General features: G+C 37.4%; 1 protein-coding gene and 1 long non-coding RNA gene across 3 annotated transcripts; one reads left to right on the top strand and one right to left on the bottom strand.

The window, feature by feature from the left end:
* The first annotated feature begins 1,319 nt into the window (after positions 1–1,319).
* Positions 1,320–17,540, top strand: LOC115918023. 2 transcript variants are annotated; one of them, XM_030992843.1, is made up of 6 exons: positions 1,320–1,426; positions 3,587–3,742; positions 4,670–5,128; positions 12,219–12,311; positions 14,404–14,561; positions 16,752–17,540. In XM_030992843.1, the coding sequence occupies exons 2-6, from the start codon at positions 3,614–3,616 to the stop codon at positions 16,834–16,836; spliced, it is 924 nt and encodes a 307-aa protein (XP_030848703.1). In that variant the 5' UTR covers positions 1,320–1,426; positions 3,587–3,613; the 3' UTR covers positions 16,837–17,540. The 2 variants fall into 2 exon arrangements, with proteins under 2 accessions (XP_030848703.1, XP_030848704.1); XM_030992844.1 differs by having other exon boundaries at positions 1,337–1,480.
* Positions 17,541–17,865: 325 nt separating this feature from the next.
* LOC115927247 lies at positions 17,866–18,608 on the bottom strand. The gene is made up of 2 exons (XR_004065516.1): positions 18,500–18,608; positions 17,866–17,964 (listed from the first exon to the last, which is right to left on the bottom strand). It is a non-coding gene; the product is annotated as an uncharacterized LOC115927247 (long non-coding RNA).
* Positions 18,609–22,324: the final 3,716 nt, after the last annotated feature.

Below are 22,324 nucleotides of genomic sequence, written 5' to 3'. Positions count from 1 at the left end.
AGAAAGAGAGAATAATAGAGGGCAGTGGGTGCGGAGCCGGGGGGCAGGTGGTGCAGGGGCACAGTGCCTCCCCTCCACTTTTTTCAAGTACCCGTAAAGTGCCATGCATGTTTACGAATTTGCTAACCGTAACAAATATCTTGAATACATTAATGATCTTCCATCGACTTGCTAGAAGAATTGACAAATTCCCTGATTTAACTTCCCTGACTATGTTCTTTGGGGAAAAGTAGTTTTTAAACTTCCTGGCTTTCAAGAAATTTCCTGATCCGTTTCCGACTCTGATTATTTCCAACATTTAGTAGAGCTTTCAATTTTCTTTTATTGATTCTTTAAATTTCAATGTTTTATCTTTCACATGGTACCCGTACCTCAACTGTTATGCACAAAGTTGAAAATTTAGTCATCCATTCATCCTGGAAACAAATATCTTGAATTTGCCTCACTTTCATAAAGATAAAGACCAGTTATGGTCATGCGATTGCATTGTGAAAGAAACGTTGTGGAATCGATCAGAAAAGGTTGATCATCTAGCGTATTGGTGTGTAATGCAAGCCCGTTCTGGAATCGTCAAAATGATAAGAAATTTGGCCCAGTCTTCGTGATATGTTACAAGCACTGTACACAGAAAGATGTCTATGGGACTACGCACACGTGCGTTTATCTCTCATACACCAATAGATAAACTAATTTACCAAATATATTAATTAGTAGGCGGTTTCCCGGCAAAATTTGTATCATCATGTATTAGTCAAAAAATATTCTTTCACATATTGGTAATAACAGCTTCCATTTCATTTTTTGAAATTGGGGCGTTTCCAATACTGGTCTTTACCTTTAAACGCTTCGCCCACTGAGTTAATTGAACTCAAAGGTTAGACGCGCGATGTGGCAAAAAAAAAATCAACCGCTTAGCGCAATTTAACTTTGATTGTTTTTAGCCTTGGAGTATAGTAGGCCTATTAATATAATTATGTGCATGTGAGCTGCATATTGAAATTTTGATTAGTATGTCAAAATTGACAGCAGCATTTTGTTTGTACCTGAAAATAACGTGTTTTTTTTTTTATACCACACCACCCCACCCCCCCCCCCCCCCCCTACTCTAAATTGCTTTGTTAAGACAATTCTGGGCGAGTAACTGGCAATTAATTTGGCCTCAATATAAACAAAGATGGAAACAATTTGGATCATTCAAAACCACCGGCGCCATGCCGAAACAACATAAACATCCATAATTAGATTCTCTACTACTGGCCAATTAGATTACCGGTACTGAAGCCAACTTTATCAGCTGGTTGTAAGACGCCGCTTCTTATTGGTCAATTCCGGGTCACTAATGTTTGGCGCTCTATCCTGTGCTGGGGAAATTTCAAAACCACAACAAAGGAAGTCGGAAATAACTGACGAATTCGTGGGATTTTAGGTATGTTTCTACATATTACATGTACCGTTCATTCGACGTGAATGTATAGAATACGTAAGCTGAATTTCCTGTGAAAATTTCTGTGGGAAGAGCTGTAATTATCTTCTGTTTTACCGTTCTGTTCTGCGGTGTTTATTGACATTATTACATGTGCTTTGTATTGCAAGATAATTGATTGCCACTGCAGCTGGGACGCCCGGGATTAGGCTCACTGAGTCAGTTCCCCGCCGCAAGCCCGGCCCGCGCTCGGTCTCGAACTACAAGTTATACAACCCTGTGGCTGTAGCGTAGGCTGTACTCAGCTCATTTAAGGCTGTAGCAGGTTAACGGCGTTAATAAGCTTATATCTTAGCATTTGCAGGCCACACTTTCCTCTATGGCTCTAAATTTATGCAGACTGTTTCTCAAACACTTGTACAATATCAAATCTGGGTCAATTTCAGTGTTGCTAGCAGCCAGTAGCACTGCACTGCATAGATCTCAGTCCCTCATCTTAGAGGAAACTATAAGTCTAAAATAAGCTTCAGTCTCTATACCGTCGGTTGTTCCACTGAGACTACGTCTGGCTCCACTAGACCTCCGGTTATAGAGACAGAACGATCGCCTATGCCAGCCTATGTTGAAGATATCACGGCTAGATTTTAGCCATTAGGCCCCTCCCACAAACATGAACAAACTTGCCACGGCCGTATTGTTATGCCCCCAAAATCCCCCAAAATGTCATTTTACCTCGTGCATATCCAATTTTACATTAGGCCTAGATCTAGTAGGCTATAATACATCGGTTCCACTTACTTACTTGATTGAAATAATCCGTTTAATGGTCCCTTTTAAGGAAATTATGGGTCAAAATCAACATCCATGTTGAAAATCTTGCAAGCCGTGTTAAACTCTCGCTGCCGTCAATCTCATCCCTTCTAGTCTACGCCGAAGGCAAAATGATTATGAAGGAAAAACTGTGTGCCATCTACACGTTCATAATGGCGTTATCACAGTTTTTCCTTCATAATCATTTTTGCCTTCGGCGTAGACTAGAAGGGATGAGATTGACGGCAGCGAGAGTTTAACACGGCTTGCAAGATTTTCAACATGGATGTCGATTTTGACCCATAATTTCCTTAAAAGGGACCATTAAACGGATTATTTCAATCAAGTTAGTAAGTGGAACCGTGTATTATAGCCTAGGCCTAATGTAAAATTGGATATGCACGAGGTAAAATGACATTTTGGGGGATTTTGGGGGATTTTGGGGGCATAACAATACGGCCGTGGCAAGTTTGTTCATGTTTGTGGGAGGGGCCTAACGGCTAAAATCTAGCCGTGATATCTTCAACATAGGCTGGCATAGGCGATCGTTCAGTCTCTATAACGGGAGGTCTAGTGGAGCCAGACGTAGTCTCAGTGGAACAACCGACGGTATAGAGACTGAAGCTTTCGGTCTATGCACTGCACTGCACTTAGTCTAGTCTCTAGAGTCTATTCTGCCTGTGTCTGTTGATGTTGCTCTGTCTGTGTATGTGTCATTGTGTGGCTCTGAAATAATCTGACTTTCTGTAGATCTAGGCTAAAACAGCTAGTGAGCTATAGTATAAAGAGTAATGAAGGGCAAGATTTAGAAATGCACACAAATTCGCAATGACATTGAACCATGGCATGAATATGAATGATGAAGGCGAAACAGCATTTTGCCAGGAATAACGATAGATTTCCCGATTTATTTAAGTAGGTCTAGATTCTAGACCTATTCTTTTAATTGGTAAATTGTTGAATTTAATTTTTGAATTTTAGTTGTCACTAATTTTCAATGATCTAAAAAGTAAAGACTGAAGTGCTGATTTTGAATGAAATCTGGTGGTTTGAGAGGTTTGAGCCTAAGCGAGGGTGACTTCTCTTTACATTTGTTACTACAAGTATATATGCTCCTAGTTGTTATGGTCTGGCATCCTCAGGCACGTACATGTATGCAGTAGAGGCCAGAGGGGGTGTTCTGAGGGTTAACCCCCCCCCCCCTTCTGAGTCTGTGTGAAATATCGATCGGCCTGATTTCCAAATTTTAAAACACCCTTCGTGACAAAACCCTGTGTAGACCACTGGGTATCCTACACACACGTATGTCCAAAATGTGTTTTCTGATTCTTTAATTTTTTTTCTATCTCACAGTTTTATCAGGATTGGTGCGTGGCAGTGATGGAAGTTTCATCCTGTGATCAGATGGGGCTGCCGAGGCCGAGCTGGGACATGAGCAAGACATTCTTTGGAATGTATGGGACTAAGAGAAAATCAACGTTCACCCAAGCTGAGGAACCGCATGATCAGGTACATAGCAACAGTGTTGCTCCCTCTTTCATAGCTGCCAATCATTCCTATTTTGGAGGAATGATTCTTCTTATGAAAATTAGCGCAAATTAAGCGTACCTTGCCTTGAGCGCGTCTAATATTGCACCTCTGGCTGTGTTGCGCTTAATTTATGCTAATTTTAGACCATGGGTTATGTAAATGAAGATTTAAACCATGGGTTAAATTTTAAAATCCTTAGTGAATTCGGCCAACAGCCTTCCCATGTGCTTGCAGACAGTTTGTTTTACAACTTAATCAGATAACCATGCAATTATTTGCTATATAGGTCAGCATAATTCTACTCCCGTTTCTCACATCTATTCATCTGTCTGTCTTGTTTAGTTTTTGTCTGTGTTTCAGTCCTGTTGCTCATAGTATATTCCTGTTTCCTCTTGTTTATAACCATTATTTAGTAGTCAGTAGATTGTATTGTTCTTATTTAAATGTTTATATTTTCTCAGTTGCATTTAAATGTACACATTATTCTTATCTGACGAGTTTGTTCTTTTTTGGACATACCGTACTCATAAGCTACTCATGAGGGACCTTAAATCCACAAGCCTTGCTTTCAACCAAGGTCACCTCATCTTTCTATTGTAATGCCATATTCTGTTCACTTGTTATATTCATGTCATATATCTAATGTGTGTTATGAAAGAAAGATAGATAAAAAAACTTGAAACTTAACTCTTTTCTACCCCCCAGTTTTGTCCAGTTGCAAAGAAGGTGTGTTCACCGTCGGACCTTGCGATGGGTTAAGGAAGATTTAAACCATGGGTTAAATTTAAAACTCCTTAGTGAATTCAGGCCAACATCTATATACTTCATCATTAACCTTCCTATTTGCTTGAACACAGTTTGTTTTGCAACTTAATCAGACAACCACAACTCATGTTTACCTCCCAGTTTTGTCCAGTTGCAAAGAAGATGTGTTCGCCGTCAGACCTTGCGATGGACGACGACTGCCTTCCAGAGACACCTTTCCCCGCCATCACCCATCAACCATCAAAGCACCAAGTACCTCACATGTCACCGTCACTTCACCAACGCCAGAGGGACCACACGGGACCAAGGGTAGAACCCCAACCGAACAATCAGGGAGAAGGTCCAAAGTGGCTCTCGTGGCAGGGGGGCCGGCTGGCCAGCTGGTCGGCCGTGGCGCGGTCCTGCAGGGGCAGCGACGACGCCCAACTGGACAGAGAGGGGTGGGGCCAGGGGGAGGCTGGACGTGGTCAAGGGGGCGGGGCCGAGAGGCTGGGGTCGGGGTCAGGTCAGGAGGCATTGCTGAGTAACCCCAGGGTGGAGATAGATCAGGATTCAAACAGCTGCTGGCAGACTCCTCAAAACCTTCGCAAACAACTAGAGGTAAGTTGGCAGCGAAACAAATATGTTTTTGTTCACACGGGTTGTTTCAGGATTTCATGTGGTGAAAGTGCTATTTTTTCAGTGATATTTATCATGTTTGAGAAATTTATTGTTATATATTTCCAGAGTCTTTTCAGTTTACCAGAGCTATTTTTGAGCTTTCAAGAGCTGAATTGCCCACAACTCCTGTGTAATTTTGTTCGCTGTTGGTTGGTTGTTATGGTTAAAAGAATCTGTTCACATTTTATGGATAACCTCGAAGCATTTTCATTGAAAGCACAAATAAATACACCAGGGGGGTGTTTCACAAAGACAAGATCGATCTTGCTTTCTACCTTTATTGACTAAAAGTGGACATTCATGCCACTGGTTGCTCTCGCCATTATGATCTTTAAATTCTTCCTTCGATAATGAACTACCGTATTTGCCATCAATATCAAAAAGTCGGGTTGCGGCCTTTACGGCGAAAGAGTAAAAAAAAAAAAAAAACGAAAGTCAAAACCAGCACGAATTTGCACATATGGGACTACATACGGTAAAATAACTATAGCACTATGGTACAGGACATTTCAACACATCTTACCGACAATTTTATCTTGCATTGTTGACATGAAGATGAAAATAACTTCCTAAAACAACATTTGCCGATATATCTTGATCCAAGTTAGTGCCAATGCATTGCAAAAGTAAAGTAAGGGACCTTTAAACGGAGCTGCCGTGAAGCATCCATCCGAAGTCGCCATTTTGTTTTTCCATTTCATGCAATTTCGCTTTACACCGTACCGTAGGGGTATATCGGACACCAAATCTGCCTGCGATCACTTTTTTAGCTAAACTTCCGGTAAATTATAAGAATATTGATGAATTTAGTATCAGTTTGTAAAAAAAAAATAGTGTTTTCAGAGAAAATTACGATTATTTTGTTTTGTCTGTTTTTTTTTTTTTTTCCTCCTCTTTGAAATGTCAAAGTTGGGGTGCGGCCTATGCAGCAGTGCGGCCTTATCGCTGGCAAATACGATATCCAAAATTCTGTAGATATGTGACTATGGTTTGTACGTTTCTTGAGAGACCAACGCTAGTAAATGGTAAGAGCAAACAGTGGCATGAATGGCCTGCGATAGTCAAGTCCAACTTAATGTCAATCTTGGTCTTTGTGAAACATTCCCCCCCCCCCCTCCCCCTGGGCTCATATACATTAAACCTTTACTAAGCTAGTTGTCGACTAATAAGTGGGCAACAAGGTTTAACCCTAAAAAGACCAGGTGTTCGGGGTGCACTCTCTGCTGAGGGGGTACTAGGGGTGGATTCCACCTAGTCCAGCCTCTGTACCGTTTTCGTTTAGCGCACCCACTCAGCTGATAAAATAACACACCCTCAACGTTGAAAGTAGACCTAGCCATTCCTCTAAATCTGGGTCCTGAATACGGTCCAGACGAATCTGCCATTCTCCCCCGGAATTCCGGGGGAGATTAACTCCGCCCACAAAGCTATACACGTTCGATGTACGCTGATTGGACGAAAAACCTGACAATCACTTTGGCGCATTACGTAATGTTCCGCCGCCGTCACGAAGCTACTATTCTCATTATAAGGATTCCATACTTATTTTAAAAAATTAGGGTGGAGTGTTTATTACGTTAATGCATTTCAAATGTTTCTATAAATAAAAAATCCTCTGTTTGTTGAAAGAAATTAAAGTTTGAAGATTGTGGAGCAAAACATGAACTGACTATTGCAAATTGAAAACAAACTGAACTATAAATACTGACGTCCAGACGCCTGATATCGAGTTTACACAAACTGTGCTCTTCGGGTTGGCTTTATCGAGTTGGTTTTCTGAGATTTACATTTACATTTCATGATTTTTGGAACTGTTGTTATCATCGTTTGTTAACCATAATCTGTAAGAACGTCTGTGGATAATCATCATCGTTTTACGGAGGAGAAGATTGCCGAAGCTTTGAAATATGGAGCTATACGAAACTGGGACTGAATGACTCTCGAATCTAACATTTATTTATGTTTTATTTATTACAATGGATAAAACAGTGAAGGGTATTCCGATTCAGTTAAAAGAACTGCTTTCCAACGGAGCCCTCCCTCACCACATGATACAATCAAAATCAGTCAACATAAAAACAAAACATGAATGCATGAAAACATCAATACAATTCAATATATAAAAAAAAAAACATTTGTACATTTTGATTAAACTATACATGGAGCGCACATGAGATGCACGGCGAGAACCCCCCCCCCCCCCCCCCACAGTAGTCAGATTGTCGTGTTTTTTTAAAGCATGTTAGAGAAATGTTTACATTGTTTCTTGAAATTGTGATTTGCAATTCTGGACGGACAATGGCAATTTCTGGTGAATAAAAAGGATCAATTTTTTGTATTCTGTTTTAGGAAATGGTATTTGTCGAAGGTTTTGGGTGCATGGTATATATGGCGAGCATTATATACGATAGGTCGCATAACAGACAATGGTCATCATATTACAATTAAAGTCACCAAAAACAATAGTGACAGAATTTGTGACAGAAAATACATCATTAATATTTTGTTATAGTATATTAAAGAAAATTGAAGAGTTGCATCACTGGATGGATCTATATCTACAAAATAGGACTGCTTTGGTGCCTTTTTACTTCTAAACACATCAGTTCAATCTTGTGACATTCAGTCCAAATCCGTTCTTCTTAAGTAAGATATATTTTCCTTTATGTGGCAACCCACTCCTCCTCTAACTAACCGGCCTCTATGTTTAACCACACATTTATATCCAGGCACATAATTGATTTGATTCATACAATGTCATCGTTTAACTATGTTTCAGACTAACTGAACAAATCGTATGTTTTATTTTGTCAAAAAATACTGAACATCGTTTACCTAAGTTAAGCTTCTGATATTAACATGGGTAATTTCCATCCCTTTTCAATATGGAAATTTACCATTTCTTGTTTCTCCTACCCTTTACCTATATTTTGACCATATTTATCACAATTATTGTTTCCTGCATAATTATGTAGATGACTCATCATTTTAATTTTGGATCGGCGTGCGCTCTGCAACTAAAAACGTTATAAAAACAACGAGACCTTACTTCGCGCACGGGGCTTTACAGCTGATTTATCAAAAACGCAATTAATAAAATAAAAAAATAATAATATCGTAATTTGCAAGGCAATATATCATACAACCAGTTTGGGAGCACTTTTTACTCACAATTTTGAGGATATCTGCTCTCAAAATGTAGATTTCCAGACCCTTATCGGTAAGTTGATAATTTTTCGGAACGGACACAAAATAATGACTGCAAAATTTACCGATCTTTTGTCAATATTTTCTCAATTTCGCACCCAATTCCAAAGAAAATTTCATCTCTGGTTAATTTATGTTCCTCTTTCCACTATAGGCCTATATATTAGATTTTCGAAATCTTACCGATTTTTGAGATAGCGAATTACTGAGGGCACACGCGAACTATGGTCACACGTCCATACCGGCCTGTAAGGATTTTTATCAAGGGGGTGTTTAGAAATTGGATGGCATCGTTAATGTGACCCCGCGAGGTAGCGAAACAACCGAACAGGAAAGTGGTCGGAGGGGGTAATTCCATCCAACGTCGTGAATTTCGATATCCTTGCTTTAAAAAACCTGTGGTTTTCCTGCATTTCAAGTTTTCAAGTTTGTTTGTTGTTGCTCTCTCCACATTTTACAGTATAGAGACAGACATATGAAATAGAAATCATATAGCTATGGTAATGGTATATAATCAAGTTACAAAGAAACTCAATTCACATGTCCGATTAAGTACGGGAGCCTATTCACATACAAGCTATGCTTTTTATTTAGGCTCCCCACATTTTACATTGTTCTACCTTGCCCGTTATTATCTACATATTTTGAAATTTCCCACTTATTTTCCGTACATTATATTTGATTTGAAATCTTTAATTGTTTTTCTTCTTGTGTGAAATCTACTCTTATAAAATATACGCCTGTATAAAAATAAGAAATTGAAAGAATATAAACTGTTTTTCTGTAAAATGTGGAATAAATAAAACTTCAAGTAAAATGTGAGGAACCTATATTAAAAAATGGTGCTTGTGGATTATAGGTTCCTAATAAAAATAGACATTGTAGATTATAGGCGTAGGAAGCTTTCTTGAAGTTGGGGAAGGAGCGTTGACTCGGAAGCTCTCACCCTGAAATCACATCACCAGCGCGATGTGTGAAGTCCCTTTATGCTGGGGTCCAGGGGCCTTGGAAGCTCTGGGATCCTAGATTCTCTCCGGCGCAATATAAGCCTTATTTTAGTGCATTTTATGACATTTTTTCAGAGCAATTTACAACCAATTTATGAATTTAAAAATACCAAATGGAAATTGTAGACATTATATGGGGAGTATAGCCATGTGAGATTATATAGTTTTTGTTCTTCGAGATTTAACAGTTTCCTCTTACCGTGGACAAGTGCCTTGCGGAGCAACTTCCAAAGTAGGGGGGCACCAACAAAAAGGGTACTTTACGGAAAAAGGGCACCTACAAAGGGAAACCTCAAAGCACAAATATACAATTATTGCCATATTGTACCCCTACATTGTGATTAGATTATTAGGGATGATTTCATCGTTTGTTTCTCTCTTTAAATTGCCCAAGATACTGCTTAATCATCATACTTTGCAGTTGGGTGTGATGGTATGAACATGACTTTTTATTCGTGGAATTCTGTCACACTTAATGTGAACCCATTCCCCATACTTTGAACATACCGAAGAGCTTTTTGATTTCGTTTCACACTTTCACTGGCTTACTACAACAAACACATGGATACTTGATGCCCATATCGAAACATGCAAATCAACATTGATTAAATAAAGAACAATATTACACCATTAAGATAAATGATGAACATCTATCATTATCATTGTTATTACTATCATTACTTTTTTTTAATCGTTTTTTGTTGTTGATGTCATTATTATCATTATTATTAATAATCCTATTATTATTCGCAATTTAGGTTTATTCCACCTTTTAATTGGAACATGAACTATGCTCTACGAACGTCAAAATAAACATGTCCAAGATAGATATGATTTACATATTCTTCCTTCTCCATCCGTCTCTTTCGTCCGGAGATATCTGTTCGTTCCTATTTTCACCACTTCCCACTCAATATATTGCCTCATAAAAGTCTAAGTGAATGAAACAAGGCAACACTTACAATACTGTTCACAGACTAGGTTTTCCGTTATAATATTAACATGAATAATGCTCTACAAAATAAGACTTATTTCTAAGCGCGAATGGTTTATTATTTTAAGTCGAAGAGATTTTTCAACCGGGCACGAACCTTTCAGATTTAATAACGAATATCATGAGGCTCAATATTTCAGTATCGCATACTCTCTTAAGTTCTAAATCCTTCTTCAGACTTAAACTGTTTTAAGTATTTAAAGCTTCATTTAATCGAATATACGGTTAAAAGTTTTAATGAAAGTAACTTTTGCAAATAAATCATTTTGGACTTAAAAACTTCTCATACAATCTGATTGATGTCACTTGCGCGCTCACAGCCAAAAGTAAATCGTATTGGACCATCCATTAGACTTTTTGCCGCTCTTTGCACTCTCAATAGATGGAAATAAAATAATAAGCCAAAAGAATTGGGAATAGGCCCACTCTTTTTCTTCTTAAACCACGAATATCTTTCGTCCACTGATGTTCGTTCTTATTTTCCCCTCCCGACACCTAAAGTATTCCGACCCCCTGTTCAGATCATCATGTTCCCAAACAAGATTTCCCCTTTTCCCGTCCTTCGGGAAAAAAAAACACGTAAGAATGGTCCAAATTCCTAATACTAGCTCAATATACCCCAAAGAAAATATGAAAGTTTGCCCCGTATAACAAATACATATAAATAAAATTTGTCTGTGGCTCATCATTCCAACGAGTACGAGTCATGAACGAAAGAGAATTGTATAGAGACATATTTATGTGCCGTGTCAAATGCCTGAGCGTTTTTATGTTGAATTAAGTGACCTTCATATCATTATAATTGATAGTATCATTATTTCGTTAAACGAGGTACTTTAATAAAAGTCAAAATATATATAGGCCTATGATCATATAATATAATCAAAAATTATATAATAATTCTACCTTTATTCAACGGTTTACAAATCATTTCAACTTAATTGACAAATGCAGGAGACCACCATCTTAAATTTACTGCTGATTTATTCATGCAACGAGAGATAATGGCAGTGATTGCAAGTCAGAATCTTATTGAATTCAGACAAGAATACAGTTTGCATGCATGTGAAGAGATCAGGGAGTTGGGCTCCCTGGTAGTAGGCCAAACACCAGTAAGTGGCTAAAACCATGGACTTCCACCCAATGTGTTTTCCACTGCATCGGGGCAGTGCGTGTAGAGTTTCAGCATGGTCCAAGGTTTCAGGCAGGGCTGACCTAATCCTAATACAAACAAAGCTCGACGATGTTACTAATGCATATTCATTGGGGCATAAGCGAAGGCACTACGTCAGCATACATTAGCGCGAACTTTTGACCCCCGACACTGGCAGATTCGTCTGGACGTTCGTGTGGACGGAAATTTGGGGATTGCGCGATCAGTGGAGAGACCGCGATGTGTGTGGGGGATAAAAAGAACGAACGGACTGAATCTGGACTAGATTCCACCCCACCCCGGGATCTCAGAGATGGAGTGATGAAAAGATTCTGAAACTCGACAGAGAGATAGAGTATCTCATAATTGAATAAACAAATGAAATTTTATAACCATATCTCAAAATGTATTTGAATTATTGCTTATTGACTAATAGTCATTATTCACATATCTGCAAATTGACAATTCTGCATTGTGTACAGTATGAATTGTTGTATTGGGAAATGTTCATTTTGTCCTCAGGCAGCGCTGCGCTGTACCTGTTGGTCGAAATGTTATCAATTTGGTATAGAAAGATGCATGCGACTAGGCAATAAAGTTATGAAAGCTCACATTACAAAAACAAATCCTTTGAACATATTGTATCTCTTTTCTTTTAATTTTTTCCAGAAACAAATTAGAACTCCTGAGCTAGAGCACGCAAGGCAGGAATCACTTCGAGCCAAAGCAGATAAACTACAATCACAACTCCAATACATGAAGGTAAGTCTGCATAAAGAAATAGAGGCGTCTTGGTTGAATGGTTTAATTCTTGACTCAACCAGAGCTGCCAACCATTCCGTTTTTGCCGGAATTACTCTGTTTTTTCCTCCAAATTACGGTATTACGTTTTTTTCTTCATAAAATACGTTTTTTTAATAATTTTTTTTTTTTTTTTTTTTTTTTTCCTTTTACATACCGCACATCAAACAACTGCCCTAAAATGGTGAAATGATCACAAATTCAATAGAAAACTAATTTTAAAACATAGTTAAAGAGAAAAATATTCTCAAAAAAAATGAAATGCCGATAATACCAAAATAACCACCAAAAAAATTACCTGCTTGTATGGAAAAAACAGCATGATGAATGAACATTTCTGCATTGGAAGTGTGTTGCACGTGGTTGTAAGTTTCGTTTTCATGAATTCCTTTTTTTTGCCATCATGATTCCTTTTTTTGGTCGCACAAGGTTGGCAGCTCTGCTCAACAAGGAAAGATCTTGGGTTTGAGCCCTCAGTTGTGATACTGGTATATGTCCACCTATCCACCCAGGGGGTGTTTCACAAAGATCCTAAGTTTAACAATTATGGAAAGCAATTAGCATCTATGAAAATAATTTGTAAAAATTATTTTAAAAGATATAAAATATTGATTCAAATCATTCATATTTACTATTATCAAGGATATTTCTTGTTATTGATGTGGAATTTATTAAAAGTAAAAAACACTTCAATATTTGCTTTTGAATATATTTTATTTTAAGGCTACAAATGGCTCTCCATAACTTTTAAGTCTAACTTAGAGTTAGGTTCGATTAAGGATCTTTGTGAAACACCCCCCTGGTGATAAATAAATAAAAAATGGTAGGATCCATGGTTACTGATTGCTAAATAGATATAAATAAACACTAAATGAATGGACTAAATAGTTATTTTTAATTTGTTTAAGAAAATCTCTTGATTTCAAGTTGGTACAATATACAATTTTCTGTTTACAAAATAATATCTTTTTATTGTGTGTTGGTTTGGTGTATAATTATTATTATTATTTCTTCATTGCAACCAAAAGTTGAGGTTCGATTTCGAATATAGGTACAAGCTAGATAGATAACGATGATAAATAAATAATATACACAAAGTCAAAGAAACTGTCCGATAGTCTGATATGTAAATATATGAATACAGTCCTGTCTATAGCGACCGCCCAAGGGAAACACAAAAGGTGATCTTTGAAGGCAGGTGGTCTTTGTAGACCGGTGGTCTTTGAAGGCAGGCACTAGTGCTTTGTAGGCAGGTGGTCTTACCTTTGTAGACAGGTAGTCTTTCCTTTGTAGGCAGGTAGTCTATGTAGGGAGGTGGTTTTTCCTTTGTAGGCAGGTAGTCTACATTAGGGCTGTGCACAACAGTGTAATGAGGTACCCGAGTACACTCACAGGCGAATACTCAAATATTCGGACGCCATGTTTTTTTATAATTTTTTTGAATTTTTTTGATTTTTTTTTAATTTTTGGATTTTTGGATTTTTTTGAATTTTTTTCTTTTTTTGCCACTACCATACCACTCGGCAGTTTCTCAGGTCCCTCGCTGAAAACGCATGCAACTTTACTTTGAGTTGCAGTTTAAGGCGCCGATTTAATAAGAATAATAACAGTAAACAATGCTGTTTTAAAAACCAAAGATGGCAGAATAATCCATTTTCCTCCCAGTCCAAACAGAAATCTGGACATTTGGTCCCAGTTTCTGAAAGGTGAGTTTGACAGTGCTTGAGTTGGGAAACATTTTTACCGACGGTACCATGCCAGCGGACGCCGCTCTCCCTGGCACGGGTAAGCGTGGGCCTGGACATTTTTTTTTTTTTTTTATTTTTAATTTTTTTTGCGGCCGAATATTCGGGTACAAGAAATCGTACCCGAGTAGTTGTCAACCGTGCGGGTACTCGAGCATTCGACTACCCGTCGCAGCCTTAGTCTACATGTATGTAGGCAGGTGGTCTTTGTAGGCAGATGGTCTTTCCTTTGTAGACAGGTGGTCACTAAAGCAGGTTTGACTGTATATGATTAACATTATGCAATGCAATGTAACGTTTTCTTTCAGTCCATGGAGGTAGAAAGCAACGACTACTGGGCGCTCCCACAGGAGAACAGCCTTAAGATGGAAGATGACCTGGAGCAGGCGCGGATCGCTATGGAGTCAGACTACGTACCAGATCCCTACCAGTATCACTGTAGTGATATACCTGTACCGATGGCTGGGTGAGTTACAATGATGATGGTGATGATGGTTGTGATGGTGATGATGGTGATGATGGTGATGGTTGTGATGGAGTCAGACTACGTACATGTACCTGATCCCTACCAGTATCATTGTAGCGATATACCTGTACCAATGGCTGGGTGAGTTACAATGATGATGGTTGTGATGATGATGATGGTGATGGTTGTGATGATGATGATGATGGTAGTTGTCATTGTGATGGTGATGATGATGGTGATTATGATGATGATGGTGATGATGATGATGATGATGATGATGGTGATGATGGTGATGGTTGTGATGGAGTCGGACTACGTACCTGATCCCTACCAGTATCACTGTAGTTATATACCTGTACCGATGGCTGGGTGAGTTACAATGATGATGGTGATGATGGTTGCGATGGTGATGATGGTTGTGATGGTGATGATGGTGATGATGGTGATGATGATGATGATGGTGATGATGGTGATGGTTGTGATGGAGTCGGACTACGTACCTGATCCCTACCAGTATCACTGTAGTGATATACCTGTACCGATGGCTGGGTGAGTTTCAAAAGTGATGATGATGATGATGATGATGATGATTATGGTGATGGTTGTGATGATGATGATGGTGGTAGTTGTCATTGTGATGGTGATGATGATGGTGATTATGATGATGGTGGTAATGGTTGTGATAATGGTTGTGATGGAGTGTGACTCTGTACTTGACCCCTACCAGTATCACGGGAAGCGATATACCTGTACCGATGGCTGGGTGAGTTACAATGATGATGGTGATGATGGTTGTGATGGTGATGATGGTGATGATGGTGATGGTTGTGATGGAGTCGGACTACGTACCAGATCCCTACCAGTATCACTGTAGCGATATACCTGAACCGATGGCTGGGTGAGTTTCAATAGTGATGATGATGATGATGATGAGGGTTGTGATGATGATGATGGTGGTAGTTGTCATTGTGATGGTGATGATGATGGTGATTATGATGATGGTTGTGATGATGATGATGGTGGTAGTTGTCATTGTGATGGTGATGATGATGGTGATTATGATGATGATGGTGGTGATGATGGTGATGGTAATGGTTGTGATAATGGTTGTGATGGAGTGTGACTCTGTACTTGACCCTCACCAGTATCACTGTAGTGATATACCTGTACCGATGGCTGGGTGAGTTTCAATAGTGATGATGATGATGATGATGAGGGTTGTGATGATGATGATGATGCTGATGAGGGTTGTGATGATGATGATGATGCTGATGATGATGATGATGCTGATGATGATGATGATGATAATGATGATGCTGATGAGGGTTGTGATGATGATGATGATGATGATGATGATGATGATGAGGGTTGTGATGATGATGATGATGCTGATGAGGGTTGTGATGATGATGATGATGATGATGATGGTGATGATGAGGGCTGTGATGATGATGATGAGGGTAGTGATGATGATGATGATGATGAGGGTTGTGATGGTGATGGTGATGGTGATGGTGATTGTGATGTTAAATGTGAACAAAACAAATTTCCAATATTGGACATTAAATTGAAATTGAATTGATTGAATGATGATGATAGTGGTGATGATGGTGATGGTGATGGTTATGAATTGTGATAAATAATGATGATGGTTATTGTGATGATGGTAATGATGATGGTGATGGTGATGATGATAGTGAGGCGGTGAAGATGATAGCAATGAGAGTAGTTTTCATTGGCCTCGTGAGTTTTGTTGATGAAAATGTTCAATGTTGGTGATGATGGAAGAGAAGTGAGAGGGGAGGAGTTTAAAAAAAAGTAAGAATGAAAAAGAGGGTAGGAGGAGAAGAAGGAGCTGAATAGTGAGGAGTATTCAAAGAAGAGGAAGAGAAGGAGGAAGAGTAGAGGAAAATAAGTTAAGGAGGGCAGGAGAGGAAAAAGAATTAAATAGATAAAGAATGACGATGAAAAGATGAAGAACGAGAGAACGGAGAATATGATTACAGTTTTAAATACTGAAACAAAAATCTACTTGTTGAACAATTTCAGGTGTAAATGTTGGTCCCATTTTTCAACTTTCAAACATAAAATGCACAACAAACTCACCAACAGAAAAACATTACTTTACTCTATGTACCACGTTATACGTCATGTAATAATCACCCCTATCTCTTTCTATTTTTTTTCCAGCCATGATGCAGGTACGGTTAACCAAGTCCGATGTTACTGCAAGCCAAATTGGGAGGGGATGCTGGATCCTGTGGGGTATATATGACACCCCTCTACCGGCCCCGCCCGCCCCTATCGGTCTCACTTCCCTCATACTTTCCAATGAAAGGGATTTGATTTGTGTCAATCCGTAGATGTACGGTCCTAGACACGCAAGCCAAAGGATCTAGTGGGGTGTATGTGATGTCCCCTCTACCGGCCACCTTCTTTCTCACATTGTGACAATTTCTAAACGATTGGCAATCCATACGTAACATAATATTTGGGGGAATCGTTGGTGCTCTTGTTGGGGTCGTTCGCATGCCCTTGGCATATGATCAAAGAAATTGGTACACGTCTCTCAAATTTTTGATAGTGCTTTGCCAAAATGTATCAGGCAGCATTAGATTTCTTTGTAACAGCACAAGTAAATTAGCACCTTTTCCATGGGTAGGAACCCCACCTGTTTCATCCCTAACTGAAACGAGATTAAACAATTTTTGTTGTTTTTGTGTTTCTTGTAAAGCGACCCATAGCTGGCATTTGTCAAAGTAATTATCTTTATATGAACTTTTAAAATTGTGCCTTTATAATTGCCTCTGTATATGCTGTGCCACTTTGTTTCTATCACAAGATAGATATACCAAAGGCTTCAAGATTATTTTACTGTTTGCAGCGCAAGATTAATCTATGCCGGTGTTAAAAAGGTTGTCATAAGCTAATAAAGACCATATTGGTAATTTATCAAAGCCATTGTGTAGCACAAAGCAACCCTCTCTCCATTGCTGCTTATTGTATTGTGCAGAAATGTTTGTGTGGCAAACTTGCAACTGTACAGAGAGGCGACCAAAGCAACCAAAGTGTTAAACATTCCACATATAACTGATAAATAACTTAATTTTATCAGGTAGAAAAATGGAAGGGCTTAATCCTTTCAAGGTACTTCAGAACACTTAATGAGTGATGAAGGAAAAATTAATTCCAAAGAGCTGGACTGCATATATATATATATAAATTATATATTTCTGGAGTGAAACATACCGGTAGATCTAAAACATGATTTTGTAGATTATCCATGGAATTTCATTTTTTGCAGAACTTAAAGACATAATTTATCATTTAGTGTGTTGAAAGACAAATTTTCCTTTCCTCAAAAATATAATTGTGTTTTAACACGCTAAATGATGAATAATTGCTTTAAAGGTACTATGTCCCATTTGCAGGCCAAAAAAATGAAAAAGTTAAATTCCAACTGCATTTGAAAGATAATACTTATTTAGAACTTCCCTAAAAAGGTGGGGCTTGAAAATGTCTTCAAATGGGAAAATAATGACTATTAGTTGTCAAATCGACTTTAGGGCTATAGAGCCCAAAAGTAATGGTCTTGATTTTCAGACAATTGTACCGAATGGTCATACGTTTTATGCTGCGCAAAGATTCAATCAGTTTAATCTTGGCCATCACAAGAAGTGGGTTATTGATGTAGACAAAATGCTCATGCACCCTTTACAACTCTTTTCATGTATATTATTACCAAAGAAGAAAAAAGCCAGTCAGTCACTCAATAGTGTCTGACAGTGAAGTCTAGCAAGTAAACGGGTTTCCTTGCATAATTTGAATATAAGGACACTGCTAACGTTTACATTTCACAGATAGGACATACATGACATATTCATAATTCCTGCAAAGTTTTACAGAATTTGAGGTTGGCTGCAAAAGGGACATAGTACCTTTAACACTAAAAGTGATGGGTTAGTTTGGTGGTCTCGATTTGCCCCAACCTCATGAAATGATCCTTGCAAGATCAAGATAAATTGTCACAAAATTGCACAGCTAACACTTTCATACATAGTTTGATTTTTCACATACAGTAAGAACTAAATTATTCATACCCCTGTAAATTTGATGTTTTTTGTGTATTTCAAGAAAGGAACATGAATTGGTGGAATTAGGGCCTTTATCGAATACTTTTAAATGTAAATATGTCACATTCTCAATAAATACAAATCTGGACAAATCAATTTTTTACATACTTATTGATAATAGTAAATTAAAAATCTTGGTAATGTTATGAATAATTTAGTTGTTTAATTTAGACTGAATTATTGATTTAGAAATGGTGAGATATATTTATTGTTAGATACTGCCTTGCAGGTTACATGTTGGGTATTTCGCTGAACCATTGTTTTGAGTTAGTTTGTTAATATTTACCGGTATAGTATTGAATGGCCTCGAGTGGGGTACAATATAGGAAATTGAAAGAGCTTTCTCGCAACCCTTTGCATGAGGTATTGACACAAACGTTATCGTCCTTCAGGTGCTTTTTGAAAACCATGAGGTGCCGTTTTCCAAAATTTGCATGGTTATCAGTGTGCTTTTGCTCAAAGCGTAAGATACATCGTTATTTTCTTCTCTGCTCATGAAATCGAACGATGCAAAGAATAGTATTACTAGTATTTATGTATTTATTTGTTTGCTTCGAGGTGTACGTTATAGGCAAAAGTAAGGTTATTCTGTTGCCAATTTTTCGAAGACAATAAATGGAATATTATTATATATTTCTCGATGTCTCTTTAGTATGCTTTGGCAAGAACCAGTGTGGGTCTACAAGGTTTCCTAGAGGTTTAAAGGCTTGCTAGAGGTGTATCTAACCTAGCAATAGTTGATGCGTGTAGATTTGATATGTGAAATATTGTTGTTTGGAGCAGCAGAATGTAATTTTCTGTGAGCCTTTCAATATGGAAGTGTCACGTTTGAATAAGCAGCCTACCGGTAATTCTTTACGTATTGTGTATTGTTGAATATTTAATGTGTGGGGTGATTTTTCTTTTTTACTTGTAGTATAGTGCGGACGAAAGATGGTGCTTTATTTTCTAGCTATACTCTGTATATATGTATTTATTCAAGGAATGAATATACCTATCTGTATGCATGGCAATCTTTAATGCAAGAAAAATAAATATGGATTGAAGGAATATAGATTCCTTGAGAAGAAAAATGAATATGACTTGTACAAAACTTGTTTGTTTTGTTCTTGTATTTTTCTTCCTGATTTTTCCCTTATTTTATCTATGGTACGGTATTCGTCCCTATTATTTCCCAATTTTCGTTACTCAAAAGGGGGGAATGTTGTTAGATGCAATTTTTTTGCCCCGAATCCTCTTTTCTTTTCTTTTTTTTTACTCAAGGGGGGCGTGGTTGATTCTCTAAATGTAGCCAATTTGCATTTGCAATGTGTAATTATTCATGGTATAATGTAATACTGAACATGATTAGCAGCCAGTTGCTAAATTGTTGATATTTTATAAGTAAATTTAAAAGATATAAATATATATAATACAATATTGCAAATCGTAAAAATATAAAAAGTTACAAACACCAGATGATAAGCAGGGTACACAGCCCATTGTGGTTTAAATAATTTTTTTAAAAAACATAAATCGGACAAATATAACTTCTCTTGCAACACAGGTTTTCCTATTATATAATTGCCTCTGGATTTTTAAATTTTCTGTGGAATATTGGAATTTGTGCCCAAGATTAATAATTACTATAACAATTTGGTTTATATAGCGCTCAATACACTTTCGATGTGTCCAAGCACTTTAGAGACGATCCCATTCATATTATATTTAAGACTGGACTTGATTTGAGCTGGGGTCCTTTCCCTCCAACACCATCTCTTCTTATTTTCTGTACTCTCGTTTTTCTTTTCATACTCTCGCTTTCTTACTGGACTTCTCTTTTTATTTTCTATAAACTTCTACTCCCTCAAACCCTCCCCTTTTCTCTCCCTTCCTCTCTTTTATCATCTCTCTTTCTCTCTCTCTCTCTCTCTCTCTTTTCACTCTTTTACACCCCACTCTCTCTCTGTGGCACTTTAATATGTCCAGATGATTACAATCAAACTTTTTTCATTCACTTAACCTCGCTCTGAACCCATTTGACATGAATTATGAATCTAAGTGCACAAAATGTCAGAAATAACTTCTCTTTTAATGCTAAATAAATCAACAAATCAGCACAATATTCACAATCTCATTACTACAATACAAAAATCAACTTTCTCTATTACTTCACAATTTACATGTAACTTGGTAATTCTGAGTACATATCAAAATAAAACATCAAATGACAGTCTCTGCTGTTCAGTGCCTAAATCTTGGTTATGGGTGCCTGTAGTGTGAACAAATATAAAATGACAAAATTATACCACCAGTCTTTTACATGAATATTCATCAGATTAATATGCATGAACAACCAGTATTTCACATACATATTCATCAGGTTAATATGCATGAACAACCAGTCTTTCACATGAATATTCATCAGATTAATATGCCTATAAACAAATGTAGAATGACATATTTATACACAAAGAGATATCTAACCAGTCTTTTACATGAATTTTCATAAGATTAAATATGCATGAGCTTTTTAAAATTAACTACCATGCATCAAAGTTAATAAATCTGTAACAATTCCATGGAATAATATTCTGCACTTGCCTTCACCTCAAAGTAGATCAGTTCATGTATATACTCAAACTTAAGGCATAATGCCTGCACAATAGTTACCTAAAATGACTCAAGAGCTTGCTAGAGGCCTGCCTGACCTAGACCAAACTAATGCTTGATTATAAATTGAACAAAGTTTGGGTACATGCCCTTCTACTTGTATATGAAGGATCAACATTTTGTTAAAGTCTCTACAAGAACCCATCATTATCATTGTTGTTGTTAATATAAACATTTGTGGCAAAGTCCTTGAACTTGTCTTATTAGCTGAGACACAATATTAGGCGTGGCAACTGGCAAGAGAGTAGTTGTATGAACTTTGAAATGGGGTTTTCATTCTGTGCCACTGTAATACAAACTACATACAATGGCTCAACTACAGGTTCTTAGAGTATGCAAAAAGAAAAGTAAAATAAAGAAAGAACTTCTCAAATTTCTTGATACTATGAATTCACTATACAAATCAATTTAAAAATGAGCGAATGGAATATATTGATCGACAAATAAATACAAGACGAATGAATAAAGTACATTTGTACAACTGAAAATAAGGAATGAGGTTAAGACATAAAAGGGAGCATGAAAAGAAAGAGGAAATAGAGGTAAAAAGATAGCAGAAAGGACAAGAAACAACAAGTATATGAGACATGAGAAAATCAATAACATTTTTACAAGGTAACTGTTCTCGAGAGGTAGTTTGTTCTTTAAATTCAGGGGGAAATATATAGAAGAATGAATTGAATTACACATTTTGTATAATAAACTGTTTTTTAAAATATACATAATGGTCTAACACACAATATACACAAGGCAACATGCTGCTAAGTAGTAGGAAATAGACCAGTGTGTAGATGGAACAATATTACAATATTTGTTATTAAAGACAACCCCAACAAACAAATAGTGAATTCAATATTTTTTAATAATGAATGCAACATTTTTCAGCAAAACAATCCAATAATCAATGAACATAATATGTACATGCATATGGAAAAATAAAGAAAACATGTACACCAATTCTTTACAAGTAAGTATAAT

Source organism: Strongylocentrotus purpuratus, unplaced genomic scaffold (assembly GCF_000002235.5).
Source record: "Strongylocentrotus purpuratus isolate Spur 01 unplaced genomic scaffold, Spur_5.0 spur5_scaffold_20, whole genome shotgun sequence".
NCBI lineage: Eukaryota > Metazoa > Echinodermata > Echinoidea > Camarodonta > Strongylocentrotidae > Strongylocentrotus > Strongylocentrotus purpuratus.
Note: the sequence above shows the minus strand (reverse complement) of the source record. Positions and strands in the feature narration are given on the sequence as shown.

Excerpts from the sequence above, each read along its gene's own strand:
- LOC115918023 (XM_030992843.1), top strand. The coding sequence starts at position 3,614 with ATGGAAGTTTCATCCTGTGATCAGATGGGGCTGCCGAGGCCGAGCTGG. Across the intron at positions 5,129-12,218 it reads ACCTTCGCAAACAACTAGAG|AAACAAATTAGAACTCCTGA; the intron begins GTAAGTTGGCAG and ends AATTTTTTCCAG. Across the intron at positions 12,312-14,403 it reads CACAACTCCAATACATGAAG|TCCATGGAGGTAGAAAGCAA; the intron begins GTAAGTCTGCAT and ends GTTTTCTTTCAG.